Below are 17,763 nucleotides of genomic sequence, written 5' to 3' on the forward strand. Positions count from 1 at the left end.
CAAAATTACGCCACAAATTAGACTAATAGTTCCCTCTCTTTCTGTCCCCCATTTTCATTATTCGTGTTTGAAATAGTGTTCTCTTTCTCTCTATACCAAAAATAAATGTGGAGATAGAACCATTAAGAAATAAAGCCACATATACGATAAAAAAAAGTCGGAAAAATTTATATTCGTCCATATGGACTGCTACTTACGCGAAGCTCAAATTAAAATAATTGGATATTTCAAATCAAATTACTGTACAAAAACCTGACGCATGAATAAAGCATACAGCGCGTACGTAATTAATATCTAACTAACTCCGTGGAGCTGAGTTCATCTTGACAAGCCGTCAGTGGCTCAGCTACTCAAGAATTTCCAAACATTTTATGAAATCTGAAGGTTTATTACCGTGTTCATAACATATTTTCACTGGTCTCTAACCTGAGACAGATGAATCCGGTCCACACCACGTCAACCTATCTAAGATCCGCTTTAATATTATCCTCCAACATATGTCTAGGTCTTCCTAGTGGTCTCATTCCTTCTGGTTTTCCCACCAAAATCCTATATCGATGCCTCTTCTTCCATGCCTGCTACATGCCCTGCCCAACGGATCTACAACTCTTATTTTAAACATTTTTCTGTACGGTAGATAGTTAACAAAGAACAAAGACAAGTACATGTTTTCTAACTCTGTGCCGTATTTTAATGGTAACACGGCTGTTTTTGTGACACTGCAGCACAGGAACACTGAATGGAGAGCAAACCTAATGAGAAAGACTGAAAAATCCAGCTTTTGGAACATGTGTGCATAAACACGTTTATAAAATATGTCCATTCCAAGCTGAAGTACATCTGTCCATTCTTAGGTCGTTCGAATTTGCGTTACTTAACTCAGTCTGAGAAATTTGTTGGTTGTGGATTATTCACTATCACTACCACACAGCGGTGAATGACGACATGAAAAGGATTTTAAAGCAAGCGGTAGTGATCTAATTGAGAGCATTATCCAAATATTTGCCTGGAGGGACTGAGGAAAACCACGGAAATAACACTTAGTTGCTGGTATCCTCGCCTAGGTTACACCCGAGTACCTTTAGAGCGTCACCACTACACTAACCTGCTTGGTGAGAAATAATTAAATAAATTACATAATTTAAAGCTAGAATCTGGTGGTTGCACTGAGATATTTTTATATTGGTTATTAACAGCTAGGTCCTAGGCCCTTTGTAACATTTCATAACAAGTTAATTTTTTACGGTGAAGAGTTGTTAGCCCCACGCCCAACACCCAAGCTGGAGGACCACCCCTTATTGGTTGCCCGCGACTGCTTATTCAATATATTCGCCGCTACCCTCCATATCTGGAGGACGTCTTCTCCATCTACAACCTGAGGACGCGCCATGCCGTGATGACAATGGACCCACCTAACTACCGTCTGCTGTCTAAAAACATAAAAATTAGGATACATAAAACTACAATTTTGCCTGTGGTTCTCTATGGATATGGAACTTGGTCTCTGATATTAAGGACTCACATAGACTGAGGGTGTCTGAGAACAGGGTGCTGAGGAGAATGTTTGGACCAAAGAGGGATGAAGTGACAGGAGGTTGGAGAAAACGGCATAATGAGGAGCTTCATAACTTGTACTCTTCTCCAAGTATAATTACAATGATCAAGTCCAGGAGGATGAGGTGGTCGGGGCATGTAGCAGGAATGGGGAGAAGAGGAGTGCATATAGGATATTGATGGAAATGCCAGAAGGAAAGATAGTACTAGGAAGACCAAGATGTAGGCGGGTGGAGAATTTTAAAATTGATCTTAGACAGATAGGATGGGATGGTATGGACTGGATTGATCTAGCTCAGGATAGGGACCAATGAGAGGCTCTTGTCACAGTAATGAACCTTTAGGTTCTATAACATGCTGGGAATTTCCTGAGTAGCTGCAGCACTGACGGCTTCTCAAGAAGGGCTCAGTTTCATGAAGTCATTTTTAGTTAGCCAATTATTGATAACTAAGACACAGGGAGAAGTAAGTACAGAAGCAGACTACGATGACACATAATTGTGACGCAAACAATACAATAGAAACGCCCTGAAGGTCACTCTCTGTATTTTCAAGAAGTAAAACAAAATGTCCAAAGTCCAACAAGTCATTATCACTGCGGACTTCCCATACTTGAGACAGGAAAGTTAACCTTGAGCTGAATTGTTTTGATTGAGATCACGTGTAACAAAAAATCTGGATTGTTTACATGACATCCACTCTCTTCAGAAGATCAGATCAGATACCGCTGAGTTCTGTGCTTTATTCTAGGATTCAAAGAACACGGCGCATGGCTGCGAGTTACAGGGTAGAAAGGATTATCACGTGATAGGAGTTGGACCAATCAGCGAAAGTCAGTGTTCAGTACCCGTAATATCTACCTGCCCTATTACATGGAAAAAGGTAAAGCTATCCCTGTAACAGGCTGTAGAGGCCCATAGGGTTGTGAGACGTCGAGGCTCCCACATTTTCTAGACAATCGGCTCACAGATGGCTGTGACGTTGTCAGCCTTACGCGCCGGCCGCCCTTTACACCCAGGAAGATTCCTGGTACTCATTTCTGTTAGAGGCTAAGTCGACCCCAGGGCCAGTGCAGCTGAAGGAATAGGCTAATTAAATATCCAATGACCTCATTTGGAATCGACCCCATGACCTCCCGGCTTGTAGCATAGTGCCTCAAGCAACTACGCTACAGCGTGCCCCTGCCCTGTTATATAGTTTCTGTAATCTTACTGAGATAACATACCATTTTGTATACCCTAAATGGGAGGATATTATTAAAATGTATCTAAAAGAATTAAGGTGTGGTCATGTTTGGGGGTTTCAAATGTATCGAACTAAATCTTCTACGCATTTCTCATCATTCCGTGCCTGCTACATGCCCTGCCCATCTCATTGTTTTTGAACTACAATAAATATAAGGTACAGAACACTCTGCTGAATCTGTTAAGTTTACAATTACTCCGTGGGAGAGAGACACCTTCCAGCCGACAGTAGAGGTCTCGTCATCTGGCTGGGGCCACATGAGCGCACAAAATGCGTCCGTAGTAACGAACGTCGTGACGTCCGTTGTAGAAATAAACAAGAGAGGCGAATGCTACGCTATCTTGTGGCTCCATTGCAGACAAAAACACTACGCACCGCATTCTGCAACTGTTTGGTGTCCTCAACAACGTCCGTCATAAAGTACGTTCATTGCAACGGACGTACTTTGTGCGCTCGTATGATCCCAGCCTTGCCGGTCACGGTAGCCGAGCGGTCTAAGGCATGCACTGTCTTCGCTCGCTCGGAAGCCGGGACCGTGGGTTCGGATCTGTTTCCTGTGAGGTACGAACTGAATTCTTATATATTATTCTTATACACTGCCGGTCACGGTAGCCGAGCGGTCTAAGGCATGTACTGTCTTCGCTCGCTCGGAAGCCGGGGTCGTGGGTTCGAATCCCACTCAGGGCATGGATGTTTGTGTGCGTTTTCTGTGTTTGTCTACAGGTAGAGGCCTTGTGACGAGCTGATCATTCGCCCAAGGAGTTCTACCGAATGTGTAAGATCTAGTAAACCGAAGTGAACGGAGAGTTTCATGGAGGTAGGCCACAACCCAAATTGGGGCTGTAGCGCCACAAAAAACAAAATGACCCCAGCCTAAGTGTGCATTCAGGATATAACCCAGCAGCTGGCTATTGTGAACATAGCAATGAAACTACGCCTGAGGACTCCGTAACGGGCGGGAAATTTCTTGACTAAAATGAACGTTTGTTAGTTTCTCAAGATGGACTCTATTCCATGAAGATGGTTAATTAGGGGGAGGAGGGAGAGAGCCGAAGAAAAAATTAATTACTTTTTAGCTCTTTTTCATTTAACTCTCATGCGTCGTACCCCAAGGTTTGCATGCCAACTCTATACTGGGAAAAGATTTATGAGCGTATAGAGTCTTGTCACTTCTATTGGTATCCTTGGCGGGTTTTCCCTCAATTCTCTTCAATAAATGCTTGCAATAATTGTGTTCCAATTATTGTCGTGTCAACACTGAAATCTTAAAGATACTGAAATTATTTTTCTTTCACTCCTTTGAACATTCTCTATGACCGCCTCTGTGGTCTAGTGGTAAGAGTTCCTGGCTACAGATCCAGAGATCCCGGGTTCGATTCCCGGCGCTACCAGAATTTCTGAGAAGTAGTTGGTGTGTAACGGGGTCCACTCAGCCTCATGAGGATAATTGAGGGGCTATTTTAAGGAAATAGCGGCTCCGGTCTAGAAAACTGAGATTAAAACGGCCGTGGGGATCTGTTGCCCTGACCGCTCGACACCCTCTATCCGCAAAAGTTGGCACTAACTTCGCTGACATGCAGTCGCTCTGTCGGTATAGTTCTCTTGTGGACTACAGGCCACGGAGTTTGAACATTCCCTTTCGACTTTCCCAGATAATTTCATTCCTAGGTTTGGAAGTTGTAATTGTTTATCTGGAAAGTTATCCCTGGGCAGAAACCCAAAATTAAAAGGCTTATGAGAAAGGAGAGATGAGGGCGCAGTAGTAACACATCCGTGCTTAAGTCCTAGACGGGATTCGAAACCACGAGCCAGTCTTCACTCGCGCGTCTTACACAGCGCAACCACTGGGAGAAACAAGAAACAAAACCATCATAATATATAAAATACTGTTCAACAAATTTTCCTTATACTGTACGGCCCCTGAGCTTCGAACTGTGAACCTCCCTGCTACCCCGATAATCCGCTTCTCTGTAGGACCTCGTTTTTCTGAACCGGTTCTTTCGTCTTTCTAAGGGGGAGTCCAACTGGGTCCACTCGGCACCTCGGCCACTGATGATGAATTTGGTGAAATGAAGATTGGCATGGGAAACCGAAGTACTCGGAGAAAACCTGCTCCAGCGCCACTTTTTCCACCACAAATCCCACTTGACCAGACGTGGTCTCGAACCCGGGCCGCCGCGGTGGGAAGCCAGCGACTAACCGCTTGAGATAGAGTGGCCATCCATTCCAGCCTTACTCCCTCTGATGGTACGTTCGATATACTGGACTCGCGACATCTTCCCACGAGCTTGGAGTTGATAACGGTAAAGAATATTAGCTAGCAACCAAAGAGATATAAGCGCAGTGTATCTTCGGCCACAGTGCAGAGAGAACGCAAGCATGGAGCCCACCAAGGAGCAACCCCACGTGACACGAGACCCTGACCTCAGCGGTAAGTGATGACACATCTTGACACATTCTTGTATGTGTGTCCAATCACAGTTTGTACCAGCGGAACCATATTCAAGGACCGGAGACATTCATGGAGGGGGCATCTATACATAAGTTGAAATTTTGGGTGAAAACTTGTATCGTCGACGTGTGGTTATGACACAGTGTAGTCTGGTAGGTTATTACCAATATTTCGGATGAACATACTGCATCAACCTACATGTTACTAGTCGCTTATACGCTGAAGATAGAGACAGAATGTCCCCTCGAAACGTTGATAAGCACCTACTGAACTATAATGCGTTAGAAACCAGAAGACCACAATACTCCTATGAATCAGTACAGAAATTACTAATACTGATTTTGTCGAATAACCTCTGTTAACATACGACATAATAGATCGACTTTATGTCGCTTGGATTTCGAACCATTACACTACATTTCATGTTGGACTAGAACTTGATTTCTGGACTCTCAGACCAAAACCGATATAGGACACTTCGTTTTATATGAGACAAACTCCGTCTTAAGTGCAACAATTTAATTGTAGTTCTTTCTTCTTCCCTTCCTCTACACTACATGTTTCGGCCCTAAATGGCCATCATCAGGTGTATATTCTTACGTAGCTGCTACACTGCCAGTAGTTTAAAATTTAAAACACCGGTCTTTCCAATTGTATGTATGTATAAAATCTTTGTTAATCTACACACGTCAATTTGATTTCTAAAATTGGCACTTTTTAAAACTTCAATTCAAATTAAAATGTCTTTAAATTTTCCGTTATTTTTCCTTTTTCAAATTTTAAAAATTAAAATTTCTCGGGGTACTCGCCCTATGTCTATAGTGCTGCAGCGGCCACTTCTTGTTTTATCGCTGTTCAGGTATTGTTCTGTGTAGGCTCTGTGTGTGTGTGTGTCGCTGCTTATCTTCAATACGTGTAATATAATATTGTAAACACTTCGTCTATTTGAATATATGACAGAACATTGAGGCTAATTATATATATTGTAAAGTGTCTGAGGGTACGCGTGACGAAAATAACGGGTTCTATTTCGAATCATTGGATTTATTGGCACTTGGTTTACAAGCTCTCTTAATTACAATTAATACAGCGCTATCGCTGATTTACACACTTTCCCGTTCACCATTACACACGCACTAGGATTCTCAGTTTCCACTAGTCGTATCCTGGCAACGGGTCTCAACACAGAAAGTAGCACTTCAAAACGCTATGAAGCCTTCTTACTATTTCTAGTTCAATCACCCTGGAACCTCGGAACTCAACTAAATCTCTTCTGGACTCCTCTTAGCTGCAAGAGCACTCATCTTATATAGCCGAGGCACGGACAACGCAGGAAACACAGTTCTACTCTTACGGCCATACAGAAAATACTAGTCACGTGATAGCTATGCATTGTAGGTGTTCTTATAAAAATGTTGCATACATTTCTCATTTCCTACGTTCGTGCTACGTATCATGCCAATTCCTCTTGATTTATCATCCTATTAATACCAAGTAAGCCGGTCACAGTAGCCGTGCGGTCTAAGGCATGAACTGTCTTCGATCGCACGGACGCTGGGATCGTGGGTTCGAATCCCACTAAAGGCATGTATGTTTGGTGTGTAATGCGTTTATTCTGTGTTTGTGTTGTCCTGTGTTTAGGTAGAGGCCTTGTGACGAGCTGATCACTCGTCCAAGAAGTCCTATCGTCTTACGGAACTGAATAAGAGGCCAGGGCCCTGAATGGGCTGGAAGAGTCATTAAAAATTAATATTAGGTAAAGAGTTAAAATTATGAAGGTCGTTATTACGAAATTTTATCCAACTTCCTGTTATTTCCATTCTCCTACATCTAATTGTTCTCCGTATTTGTTCTCAAAAACCTTCATTCTAGGTATTTCACTTATGGAGACAAATAAAGTTCATACCCATGTAGAGCTTTACAATTACAGCTCCGTATAGCTTAATCTTGAGGCTTTAGATAGTCTCAGGAAGATAAGACATTTTGACATGAACGGTAGCGATCATTTATCGAATTTAATCTGCTCTTAAATTCATGTTAATATTTCGCTTTTTTTTTTTTTGTCATTTCAAAGCGCTCTCTTCTGGCAAAACCGGATGCACAGTTAGTAGGGTATATGGAAGAGTCCCTTTATGACCTGATACAAATCAGGCTTTATTATGAAACAATATGGCTGAAAACGGGAGTAGCGTGACAGAATTTAGTGAACGTCTCAAGTGTCGAATTTGAAGAAAGTAGGTGCAACTCTGACAACTTTAGCGGATAGAGGGCGTACCGTGGTCAGCTCAACGAATCCCAACGGCCGTTAATTTCGGTTTTATAGACCGGAGCCGCTACTTTTCCATTCAAGTAGCTCCTCACTTATCCTCACGAGGCTGAGTGGACCCCGTTTCAGACCCATTACTTCTCAGAAAATCTTTTAGAGCCGTGAATCGAACCCGGGACCTCTAAGTCTGTAGCCAGGAACTCTAACCACTAGACCACACAGGCGGTCACTAACTTCGTCGAAAAGCGGCAGTCGCTAGGTCGGTATAGTTCTCTTGCAGAATAAAGCCACGGAGTTTGTAGCTGCAACTGCACATGCCCTGACATTAGTTCACACAGACAGACATGACCTCAACATTAGGCTTTCCATTTTCACTTTGAAAATAACGCCAAATGACAGAAGCTTGCTGTAGCATAGGTCTATCACCGTCGACGTCCTCCAAGCCTAACATAACCTGATCTATCACACTGCTGAATCTGACTTAATCCCATACAGGGCTGTGCCATAGCTCCAACGGTTAATCGTTGGCTTTCCACCGCGGCGGCCCGTGTTCGATCCAGGGTCTGGTCAAGTGGGATTTGTGGAGGACAAAGTGGCGCTGGGGCAGGTTTTCTCCGAGTATTTCGGTTTCTCCTGCCAATCTTCATTCCACCAATTGCTCCACAATCGCTCTCGCCTATCATCTGGGGCTGGTACAATAGGCCAGAAGTGGCCGCATTACAAGGGACTTAGTCCCACCTCACTAGCACTAAAAAAATAATCCCATATAGGTAAAGTTGTCTCGGTGCATGAATATGCCAGGAAGACACATGGGGGAGTGGAGGTATAGCTCCACCGTTCTTGACCTTGGCACTAGATGGAGGTGAGTGGTTAGCTACACGTCCCTGCCGCTTTACGTACGAGGAAACAATCCTTTGTACCCACTGGATAGGAGACTGGGTAGGTCATAGAGCCAGTCTGGACACTACCGGGAATAGAACCCGGGTCGTCCAGCCAGTAGTCTGTCGCTATACCGATTGAGCTACCGTGGTTCCCATCTCACATAACCTAACATAAGTTAATCTGTCCTAATCCTAATTAATAATCTACAAGAGATTATGAGAACTAGAAGACGAGAGTTTCACTCTACGAGGTGCGATAGCCCACAGCAGGTGGAGGAATTCAATTGTAGGAAGGCACATATAGTGACAAATGTTACGACAATGTGGTGTTTAACAGCAAATTATATGCAAACAATGGCAGAAGCTTAATTTAAAGAACTGTCTGAGTATTCGCCCGAAGAGACCGAGAATGTCCACTTTACTCTTAAGACAGAATAACCGAGGTATGACCCGGGTCTTTCACAATCTTAAGCAAGAAGAACAACCAGCACATCTGATGTATGGTGATTATACGAAGACAATGAAAAGGAAATGGAAGACTGTCCTTGTCTTCATCTTCTTTTAGGGCGTTGTGTAAGAATTAGAAAACAAATGCTGAATAAAACGCCGGTAACAGTGACCGTGTACCTAAGGAACGAAATATTTCGCCCGCTCGAACACTGGAATCGTGGATTCGAATCTCACTCGAGGCATACACATATTCCTGTGTGTTCCTGTGTTTGTGTTGTACTGTGTAGGTACTGGTTTTGTGGCGGGCTGATCCCTTATCCAAGGAGTCCTACCAATTGTCTGTAAGCTTCATAGTTTCAGATAAATTCTTAAATGGGAACAGGTCAGATGACTTAATCCGTCAAACAAATAAGTATAAGGAGGTTGGGTAAAACCATGAAAATTTTAGGACAGCAAGATCATTCCAAGATTCCAACAGGTGTCTTCAGAATATGGATGTAATTCCATAAGGTTGCTTAAACTCGTCAGTAATATCAATATCCAAGCGATAAGTTACTAGCAGAAACACAACTGGAAATTTTACACGCGTCATAGTTCAAAGCCTGCGTTCATGTTGGTTTTGCAGGGAACGGTCACTGTTAGTGACACTTGAAGATTTCTATTTTCTAGGCTATAACCGCGTGTATTCTGACGTTTCGGAGTAACATGTCACCTTCATCTTCACGGTTGACTAATACGCCAAGCAAGAAACCAGCGTAATATAGGCGGCAAGTAAGGCAGGTTACTCCGAATCGTGCGTTGACTAGCAATGAACTACACAGCATTATATCCTAGAAGAGAGAACTCTCCATAACCACTGCTGTAAGAACTTCAAATCCTACGCTCTTACACTTGAGGAGCTGTGAAATTATTCCATGCCATTTATTTCCGTATGGTAAGGAAAGAGACAGGGTGTTTGAGAACAGGGTGTTGAGAATATTTGGACTGAAGAGAGATGAAGTGACAGGAGATTGGAGAAAACTGCATAATGAGGAGCTTCATAACTTGTACTCTTCTCCAAGTATAATTACAATGATCAAGCCACGGAGGACGAGGTGGACAGGGCATGTAGCACGAATGGAGAGAAGAGGAATGCATATAGGATATTGGTGGGAAAACCAGAAGGAAAGAGACCAATGGGAAGACCAAGGCGTAGGTGGGCGGACAACATTAAAATGTATCTTAGAGAGATAGGATGGGATGGGATGGATTGGATTGATCTGGCTCAGGATTGGGACCAGTGGAGGGCTCTTGTGAACACGGTAATGAACCTTCGGGTTCCATAAAATGCTGGGAAATTCTTGAGTAACTGCAGAATTGGCGGGTCCTCAAGAAGTGCTCAGCTCCATGGGTAAGTAAGTAAGTAAGTAATGAAATGCATGAAATTATATAAGGTTTTCATTTTAATTTTTCCATTTTCTTTGCATTTTAATGTCTTTATGTAATTTATTATGTTATTTAATATAATTTTAACCTTGTATTTTAATGTTTTATTGATGTTTTAGTTACGAAAATTTTACTCTAAAGGAAAACAGAATAGGCCTACATCCTGCCAGTTTCCACCTCCCTAACAGGCACCAATTCCACTAATTGCAGCCCATTGTCTTTTATGTCGTTGACGTTAAAAGATTAAATTAATGATTGATTTGTTTTATCTTGCTGATGGTATCTATACAGAGACAAGGCAAGGAGCGGAAATAAAAGTAGACGTTATTAAACATATCATAAGCGTATATACAACTCATCCTTCATTTGCTTATGTTTCAAAGCCCCGTTCGTATGTCGAACAACTCTTAAGTCGAAGTTTCATAAGATTTAGAAAAGAAATAATGTGGTACATATTACCGGGATAAATCACAAAACATGAATCGAAATTGTAGTTAGGTTTTAGGTAGTGTAATTTGTCGATTACAGTAACACATCTGTTTGCGAAATATTTATTCGTGTTATTATTATTATTATTAATCGATTTACTGAATAATATTCTAATTAAATCTTATGTAAAATTATTAGTTCTCTGGTAATACGATTGATATTATTGATTTATATGCGTATACACGAACCTAAAAGTAAAAAATATATACAATTTAATATTAAATGCTTAGTTGAATGATAATGTTGTCTCTTCGATTTAATTCTATAGTCACAATAAAGGTAGACCAAAAACAACTGGAGAATGTGAAATGTTTTAAATATTTGGGTAGTTTCTTAACAGATGGTGGAAGGTGTACTAGTGAAATTAAATCCAGGATTGCCATGGCAAAAGCTGCATTTAGCAAGAAGAAGAAGAATCTTTTTACCAGCAAATTGGACTTAAATTTGAGGAAGTAACTAGTGAAATGCTACATTTAGAGCATAGCTCTGTATGGGGATGAAACATGGACACTTAGGGCAGTAGATCAGAAACATCTGGAAAGTTTCGAAATGTGGTGTTGGAGAAGGATGGAGAAGATCAGTTGGACCGATTATGTGAGAAATGAAGAAGTGTTAATTAGAGTCAGTGAGCAGAGGAATATCCTACATGAAATAAGAAAACGGAAGGCTAATTGGATTGGTCATGTTTTACGCAGAAACTGCCTTCTAAAAGAAGCTATCGAAGGAAAGATAGATGGGCGGATAGAAGTGACAAGACGACGAGGAAGAAGACGTAAGAAGATGCTGGATGACCTTGGGGACAGAAGAGGATATTTTCATTTGAAGGAGAAAGCTCTAGATCGCATTAAGTGGAGGAATTGTTTTGGAAGAGACTGTGGACCTGTCGTCTGACAGATTACTGATGATGATGATGAAACGTTTTATTTTATACTGTCAATAACCATACGTAAGAGTGCCAGCGTCGGTTCCAGTCTTCTGTACCGCATAAGATGAGAAAGATTGTATGCTCTTTATCAGAAAACCCATTGATCTTTTATCGGCCTGTGAAGTGGCAACGGCTAAGAAACAATAGCTAGAAACAAAAAAGATACCAATGTCCAAACTTTATAACAATCTTGCAACCTTGCTAGATTATCATGTTCATAATTTAGTGATAACACATTCTTATGAAATCTAGTTACCATGAGACAGTACAGTATCATAATATCGGAATGTATACTATGTAAACCTATGAACAAAGGTGGTAAATGGCGTGTTATTCACGTAGCACAGCCAATCACAGCGGCCCCGCGGTCTAAGGTGTGAACTGTCTTCACGCGCTCGAACGCTCGGATCGCGGATTCGAATCCCACTCAAGGCATGGATGTTTGTGTGCGTTTATTCTGTGTTTGTCTTGTCCTCTGTGTAGGTAGCGATCTTATAATGGGCTGATCACTCATCCAAGGAGTCATAACTCTGTGTAAAACAAAGATTACGAAACTGAGGAAGAGACCAGGACCCAACAAAGAGCTGTAGAACCATTGATGAATGAATGAATTGATGTATCACATATAAAATCTGTATTACAAGAGTACTGTAAACGTGACAGCTTATAATGTGGTTTCCTAACTAGGAATATTAGCCAAACTATGTATTGTGACATGTTGCGCAACGGAGGACACCCACCTCCCCAGCGGTACGTGGTGGTAACGTAGCGCTCGCGTTACTATGGCAATAGGCGAGTCCCCGCCCCGCCACTCTCCCCACGGTGANGTTCCTTGCAAGAAGAATTGCGACGTGGAGACAGTTAAACCAATCAGAGTAAATCAGTCTTCCTTATTATTGCTGTAATTTCTTTCCGCATGACTTTCACAACAAAACATACTGTCATGTGCTTATGGCTCCGTGACTAATATTAACGGGTTCTGTGTTGGATAAACCCCTTTCGTCTCTCAAGTTTTCTCCATCTTCTTTTCTGATCTTCTTGCTAGGCGAGCACAACAAGGTTTTATAATGCATAAACCGATTCGCATTAAACGCTGTTTCGATGCTTAAAATGACTTTCATGCAAAAACAAATCATTGTCTACAGACAAGACTCTTAAATAACAGAAACGTTATGTTGTTAGATCACATAGTTAGAAAATTTGGTACTGACTTTGTTTTTCGGTCAACGGGGATGAGTATTCATAAGACTGTCGTACTAAATAAACAACTTCATTGTTTCAGTACACGTTTATTTCGACAACATTGGGACCATGAATCGATTATTTCACTGGTTAATAATACGTATAGCCTCCTTTGCAATCGATTGATCGCTTGCGATGCGGACGCACTTGATCTTGATAACTGTGCTGAAGGTCAAGTAGATTATCATACCACCAGGACCACTAAGAAAAAAAACTCCGCGTCTTTAGTCCGCAAAGCGAACTATACCAACCGAGCAACCGCCGCTTGTCGGCGAAGTTAGTGCCAACTTTAGCGGATAGAGGGTGTCGCGTGGTCAGCACAACGAATCCCCACGGCCGTTAATTTCGGTTTTCTAGACCGAAGCCGTATTTCCTTGAAATAGCTCCTCAATTATCCTCAGGAGGCTGAATGGACCCCGTTCCAGACCCACTACTTCTCAGAAAACCTGGTAGCGCCGGGAATCGAACCCGGACCTCCGGATCTGTAGCCAGGAACTCTGACCACTGGACCACAGACACTGTCCTTAACACCAGGACCACTATTACTACTAATTCAAGTATCACTAGTACTACTAGCAATACTTATGTTCACTTTACTAATGCGAGACTTAATTATAACGAGAACACGTGACATGGAGACAAGACCGAAGTGCTTCAGGTATCTGATGTACATTACGTAAATTTTTATCAGTAAATATCAACGACATCATTTTAGATCTAATTAATACCAACACACGTGTTCTTCCCAACAAAATATTTTACGTGTTTATATCAATTATAATCGATCATCATAAACTCGACCATATGGTGATAAATGACAACATTCCTTTCCCTCTTTAGCTTGTTGCTATGAAAACAATGAAACACAAAAGAATGCGCTACATATATTGTGGCATATAGACACGCTTTTAGGCAGCGACCGCAAAACAAACAATGAAATAACATTCGTTGCAAGGCAACAGATTTTAATAAGCAAGAATACATGGCCCCCGCTAGGTAACGGTTCGGCAAACACGTTCCCGTAGCCATAGATACGCATGCAAAAATATCGGAACTGTTGGAAACGGTGTTTCCTACGCAGTCCGTGTCGAAAGGTTATAACCGAGACGGTTTGGAGCAACGAATTCAGTCCTCAGTTGAAAGTCGGGCTGTGAAGAGAAGACTAGGAGGTTGATGTGAAATGTTCGCCAGCCTGTGAGCTTGTCGGTTGAAAGTCAGTTCTGCATGGGAGTTTACGAAGAAAAGAGACAGTTGGAAGGAAACCGCTGTCCATAGTGGACTTGAGACCGGAAGCAGAGGCCTAGCTATTGTCAGAAGCCGTCACCAGGAAACTACTAAGACACTGCGAGCTGAAAAAGACAGCGTATATGACAGTGATATGTAAAGTGTGGAGATCAGCGCTGGCGCTATAATTGGGTGTAGTTGTGAGTTGTGTGTTGAAGTGGTCAATAAACCCAATCTCCAATCCAAACCCCGTCGCTTATTAATTTTGTCTTCGCGAAGTTGAACCTCGAACTAAAGGGGGGAGAAAGTAGCATGAAAATAATTTTGATGATCAATTTGATTTGTTTCATTCTGGTCCGTCACACTAACAATATCATGAAAAGTTACACACTTCGGTCTAGTGTGACTGGTGAATTCTTATTTCAATTATTTATGCCCTTACATGTTTCGGTCTTCAGAGACCATCACCAGAGGGACAACTTTACATCAATACAGTTGGAAGCTACTATTACAATACATGTTCTGAAAGTTAAAATGTATACATTTAATATTAATAATATGCAATTGGGTATAATCTAAAGTCTTTACAACTATAGCAGATGCTCCAATACATTAAAATATTTATAACTGGTTTGTTGCGGGATGTTTCCTCTGAAGACAAAATAAACCGGAGGGGCGGATAGAAGTGCCCAAAAGACGAGGAAGAAGACGTAAGAAGATGCTGCATGACCTTGGGAAGAGAAGAGGATATTTTTATTTGAAGGAGGACGCTTGAGATTACATTAAGTGGAGGAACTGTTCTGGAAGAGACTGCGGACCTGTCGTCTGACAGATTGCTGATGAATGTATGAATTGGTTTGTTAAAACTCTCTTGAGATTCGTAATCCAAGGGGGTTCGTGTCGTCCATCTTATTATTTCTCTTGTTGGGGGCCGAACGTGTGCCTCCTTGTTCTCGAGAAGAGGGTTCTTTGATGTCCTGTATAGGTTTGTGGCGCGTCCAAAGTTTGTCCGCAACTTTCAGTTACAGCCTATATGTTTTTCAGCAATAAAGTTACATCATCAGCATAGACCAAAAGATGATGCATTCAATTTAATTCTAAGGGTCAAGGGAAACTTATCTTTATGTGAACTGCATACGGACATTGAACCTTGTACTGAGGGATGTACCCTTCTTACACCAAGCTATTTCATCTCTGAAAGCTTAGAACTTGAAGACAATGGTGAAGAAACAAAGAACATTTGCCACTGATTGATCTGTACCACTGACACCCCGGGCTGCGAAATGCTTCATTTTCTTATCTGCTCTCTATTGATTCCGTTAAAAAAAAAGTAGTCCCTGTTCTAAAGTAATTAAGCACTACGCCATGAAGACGCATGGGGTTGTGGATATATATATCCACATTTTCTTGACCTTGGCACTAGCTGGAGATGAGTGTCCAGCTCCCCACCCCGGCCGCTTTACCCTCGGTACCCACTGGATACGAGGCTGGATGGGCCCCAGAGCTAGTCTGGACGACTTGGAGAAGAGAAAATTCTTGCCCTTTGGGGACTTGAATTCCGACCCCTCGGTCGTCCAGCCCATTAACTAGTCGCTATATACCGACTGCGCCAACCCGGCTTGCCTATTAATCCCAGTAGCTTTGATAATCAGCTACAAATGTCAAATACTTTATATCGTTATTGCTGTTGCTCCCACTTGGAGCATAGGGCATCCGTGAAACGCTTCGTTTCACTTCAGTTTCTTAATCACAGTCGGTAGGACTCCTTAGACGGGGCATCAGCCCGTCGCAAGGCCGCTATCTACACACAGAAACAGAATAAACGGAGATAAACATCCATGTCTTGAGTGGGATTCGAACCCACGACCCCAGTGTTCGAGCGAGTGAAGGTAGTTGATGCCTTAGACCGCGCGCCCACTGTGATCGGCGCCAAATACTTTACTGAGAATTTAGAAAATTAGTACGCGTGTCTAACGTCATCCTGGTGAGGGTTCTTTGTTGTTTCAACAATAATATTTAAGACTAATTCGATAGAAAATATTTCTTCTGACGTGTCTTAGGACCGTGCTGAATGTCATAATTCGGTTCCTTCGCTTCAAAGTTAGCTGCACATTTTAGTTATAAAAGGAACAGTGCCGGAGAAATTGGTGGAATGAAAACTGGCAGGGGAAATCGAAGTACTTGGAGAAAACCTGCCCCAGTGCCACTTTCTCCACCACAAATCCCACTTGATCAGACCGGGGCCATTTAACCTCAAGACGCTGAGTGAACCCCGTTCCAAACCCACTACTTCTTAGAAAATCTGGTAGCGCCGGGAATCGAACCCGGACCTCTGGATCTGTAGCCAGGAACTCTGACCACTAGACAACAGAGGCGGTAAAAGTTGGCACTAACTTCGCCGACTAGCGGCGGTCGCTAGGTTGGTACAGATCGCTTGCGGACTCAAGCCACGGAGTTTCTGTTTTTAATGACCTCATCCGGAATCAAAACCGGGACCTTCCGGCTTGTGGTATAGTGCCTCAACCAACTAAGCTACCGGGTACCCCTAAATAATGATGAAATGAATGCGATACGTTGACAGACTGAAAGGGGGCAACGTCCTCAAACCAATGATGAAGTGTAGAATCCACCGACGGGAACAAGAAACCAAGGAGGGCCACTGAAGAGACTATTAGACACCTGGGGTCTTAACGATTCAACAAACGGATTATTTCCTTAATAACAAGAGGAATGTAAAAATGATGATGATTAGCTTACAACTTACATTACGAGATATCACTGTATCACTTATCTCGGTGGTTGTATGATCTAAAGAATATCTATATCTTGATTCTACGCAGTTAGGATTATTTCTACACATGCTATACGAAGTGACTCTTCTTTATTGCAAATTATGCCATAAGAGTGAACAGACAGGTGAAGGTAACAGCATCAAAGCGGCCTCCGTAGTCTAGGGGTAACGTTCCCACCTCATGACTCAGGGTACGCGGGTTCACACCCGGCGGAGGTCGTGGAATTTTTAAGGGCGGAAAAATTCAGGGAACAAGTCCTCCGGGAGGGACTTTAAGCCGTGGGTCCCGTGTCGTAGCTTTACGGCACGTAAAAGATCCTCATGTGTCTCTAGGAGACCTCTGAGCAAAATTAGGCAACAATTTCCCGCCCAAGTAGTTTCCAATGCCTCTGTTAGATTGGGGAAAATATCAGGTACCGACGGCCAACCTCGTTGGCTGAACGGTGCTGATAGCACGCACCAGTACCGGTTAGGTATGGCGACAGTAGAAATTAAAGGGGGACGCAAAATGGACCAATAACTGGTCTAAGTGCATGGGGAAACCCACCCCCTCTAATGATAATGATGATGATAATTCAATTCAATTCAATTCGTGTTTATTTATGTGCCAACTTAACAGCACAGTGGCCAATTACAAAGTTAGCACTAGTACATTAGTAACAATTCCAAGAAAGAAAACAAAAATACAATAATTTAGCCTTAACAGGCGAGGAAATAAAATAAGTACATTTCAAATGGTTATTCCATCGCGTGATGAAAAGGCAATACACATACACACATAGAAGTTAATAATAATAATAACCCAATTAATTCTTATTT

General features: G+C 42.3%; 1 protein-coding gene across 2 annotated transcripts in view; it reads left to right on the forward strand.

The window, feature by feature from the left end:
• Positions 1-5,155: 5,155 nt before the first annotated feature.
• Positions 5,156-17,763, forward strand: part of LOC111875235 (sodium-independent sulfate anion transporter) — a 46,167-nt gene continuing 33,559 nt past the window's right edge. For both annotated transcript variants that reach the window (XM_023871333.2, XM_023871298.2), the window contains exon 1: positions 5,156-5,230. In XM_023871333.2, coding sequence (XP_023727101.1) covers positions 5,179-5,230 — 52 coding nt within the window. In that variant the 5' untranslated portion in view covers positions 5,156-5,178. The remainder of the gene's footprint in view (positions 5,231-17,763) is intronic.

This window comes from Cryptotermes secundus, unplaced genomic scaffold, assembly GCF_002891405.2.
Source record: "Cryptotermes secundus unplaced genomic scaffold, Csec_1.0 scaffold442, whole genome shotgun sequence".
In the NCBI taxonomy this organism is placed as follows: Eukaryota; Metazoa; Arthropoda; class Insecta; order Blattodea; family Kalotermitidae; genus Cryptotermes; species Cryptotermes secundus.